General features: G+C 34.2%; 1 protein-coding gene across 1 annotated transcript; it reads right to left on the reverse strand.

Moving 5' to 3' along the window:
* Nucleotides 1-859: 859 nt before the first annotated feature.
* On the reverse strand, nucleotides 860-1,624 carry LOC140918867 (uncharacterized). Its single transcript, XM_073363671.1, has one exon. It carries the CDS (start codon nucleotides 1,622-1,624, stop codon nucleotides 860-862), a length of 765 nt encoding a protein of 254 aa, XP_073219772.1.
* Nucleotides 1,625-2,035: the final 411 nt, after the last annotated feature.

The following is a 2,035-nucleotide window of genomic DNA, read 5'->3' on the forward strand; positions in this document are numbered from 1 at the left end:
ACATTTATGTGTAGAATCAGAAATGTGACCTAATCTATAGTGTCATAAAATCACAAAATCTGAAACAGAAAAGTATTATTACAAGAATTACTAGATATAGGGAGAGATATGTTGGCATGAGCTTGGAAGACATAGAGATCTTCATGTATATCAGTTGTACCAATCACTTTCTTTGGGTAATTTTGCAAAATGAAGCATTTATCAGTAGTAAAGGTAAGGTAACATTTAGCCAAGTCAACCAATTTTGTTACAGAGATCAAATTGACATGAAAATCTGGAAGATAGTATACATCATGCAGAGTAATATGTTCAGATATTTGTATAGAATAGTAGTTTGACCATTAGGTAATGTCATAGTAATAGGTTGAACCATAGCATGAGTAGAAAAATGAACAAAATTATGAGTTATGTGATGAGTAGCACCTGTATCCATTATCCAATAGACAACTTGCATACCTAAAGGAGAGGAAAATGAATTGAGAGGATTATTTTGAACAACAACAATATTAGTTGAAGGCTGGATCGATGTTGTAGATGAAGAAACATCAAGATTATTTTGTAGAAGTTGAAGAATCTAATTATACTGATCTTGAATAATAGTAAGAGATGCGTTGGTGCTCTCTTGGTCAGCTGGAGATGAATCTTGAAAAACTGAAGCAGTTGCAGTATTAAGGGCTGCTCGAGAATGTCGTTGTTGAAAACCAGGTGGATAACCATGTTTTAGAAAATATGTTTCCATTGTGTGGTTTGTTCAACCACAATGAGTACAAACCCGATTAGAATTCTGATATTGACCACGACCAAACCCATAATTATTGCGTCTTTTAGCTCGATTATAAGAATTATTGTTGCCCCTTCCTCATCCGCTATAATGATTATTTTGAACTTGCATGGACATAGCTTGATTTTCAGGGGCAGAATCAGAGGATGCTTGAATATTGAGTTGTCGTTCTTGACTAAGAACTAAAGAAAATGTTTTATCCAAAGAAGGGAGGGGCTCAAGAAGCATGATTTGAGAACGAACATTGGAAAATTGTTCATTCAAACCTTTGAGAAATTTTATGACATGATCTTGATTCTTATATTTGCTAAGGTCAGTAGCAGCCCCACAAGTGCATTGAATTGCACAAACGCAGTCGCGAGTGGGTCGAAACGAATCTATGTGTTCCCATAAAGAGGTTAATTTGGTGAAATAGTTGGTAATGTCAAGGTTACCTTGCTGAAGTCTTGTGAGATCATCTTGGATATCTGAAATTTTGAAAATGTCACCTTGAGAGAATCGATTTTCCAGATTTTTCCAAATTGTGTGCGCTTTGTCGATCCAAAAAATTGATTGAGCGATACTTTCAGAAATTGAGTGTTGCAACCAAGAGAACACCATATTGTTACAGCGAACCCATGGATCGTGAAGAACGTGCGTAGATGTCAGTTGAAGAAAGGTGTCATCGACAAATTTTAATTTGTTCTTGGAGATTAATGCGACCTTCATTGTGCGTGCCCATGAATTGTAATTCTTGCTGTCCAATAATGGGGTAACGAGAACCAAATGTGGATTCTCATTGGGATGTAAATAATAGAGATTTGAAGGATTTGAGGAAAAATCAGAGAAAGGGTTTTCAGCCATTGAGGAAGAAAAAAATTAAGGGAAAAGGGAAGGACAAGGAGGTAATCATGACCAGAAAATGCCTGATACCATATTGAATTAAGAGAAGAAGAATTATTTGAATTGAAAAATCTAATTTTGAGAATATGACCCAAGTCTTACATATATACCAATAGAACCAAAACTAACAAACTTTAACTTAATTCTGTTACTAAGGCTAACTTATATTTAATAGAGTATAGATCCATAGAAAAATATTATTTCTCAAAATCTCATAATCTACACAATTGATATACTATGTCGATGTATGGGATCTGAGTCGATCCTATAAATAAAGATAGTTAGAAATTTAATTTATTTCTACGTGTTAGTCAAGACTTCACCTTATTAAATAATAGTTGAATGGTATTTTCACGAGTTTCCTAGTATAAA

The sequence above is a fragment of the Cicer arietinum genome, chromosome 7 (genome assembly GCF_000331145.2).
Source record: "Cicer arietinum cultivar CDC Frontier isolate Library 1 chromosome 7, Cicar.CDCFrontier_v2.0, whole genome shotgun sequence".
NCBI lineage: Eukaryota > Viridiplantae > Streptophyta > Magnoliopsida > Fabales > Fabaceae > Cicer > Cicer arietinum.

What these genes read in the sequence shown, in the direction of transcription:
- LOC140918867 (XM_073363671.1), bottom strand. Translation starts at nt 1,624, where the DNA reads ATGGCTGAAAACCCTTTCTCTGATTTTTCCTCAAATCCTTCAAATCTC.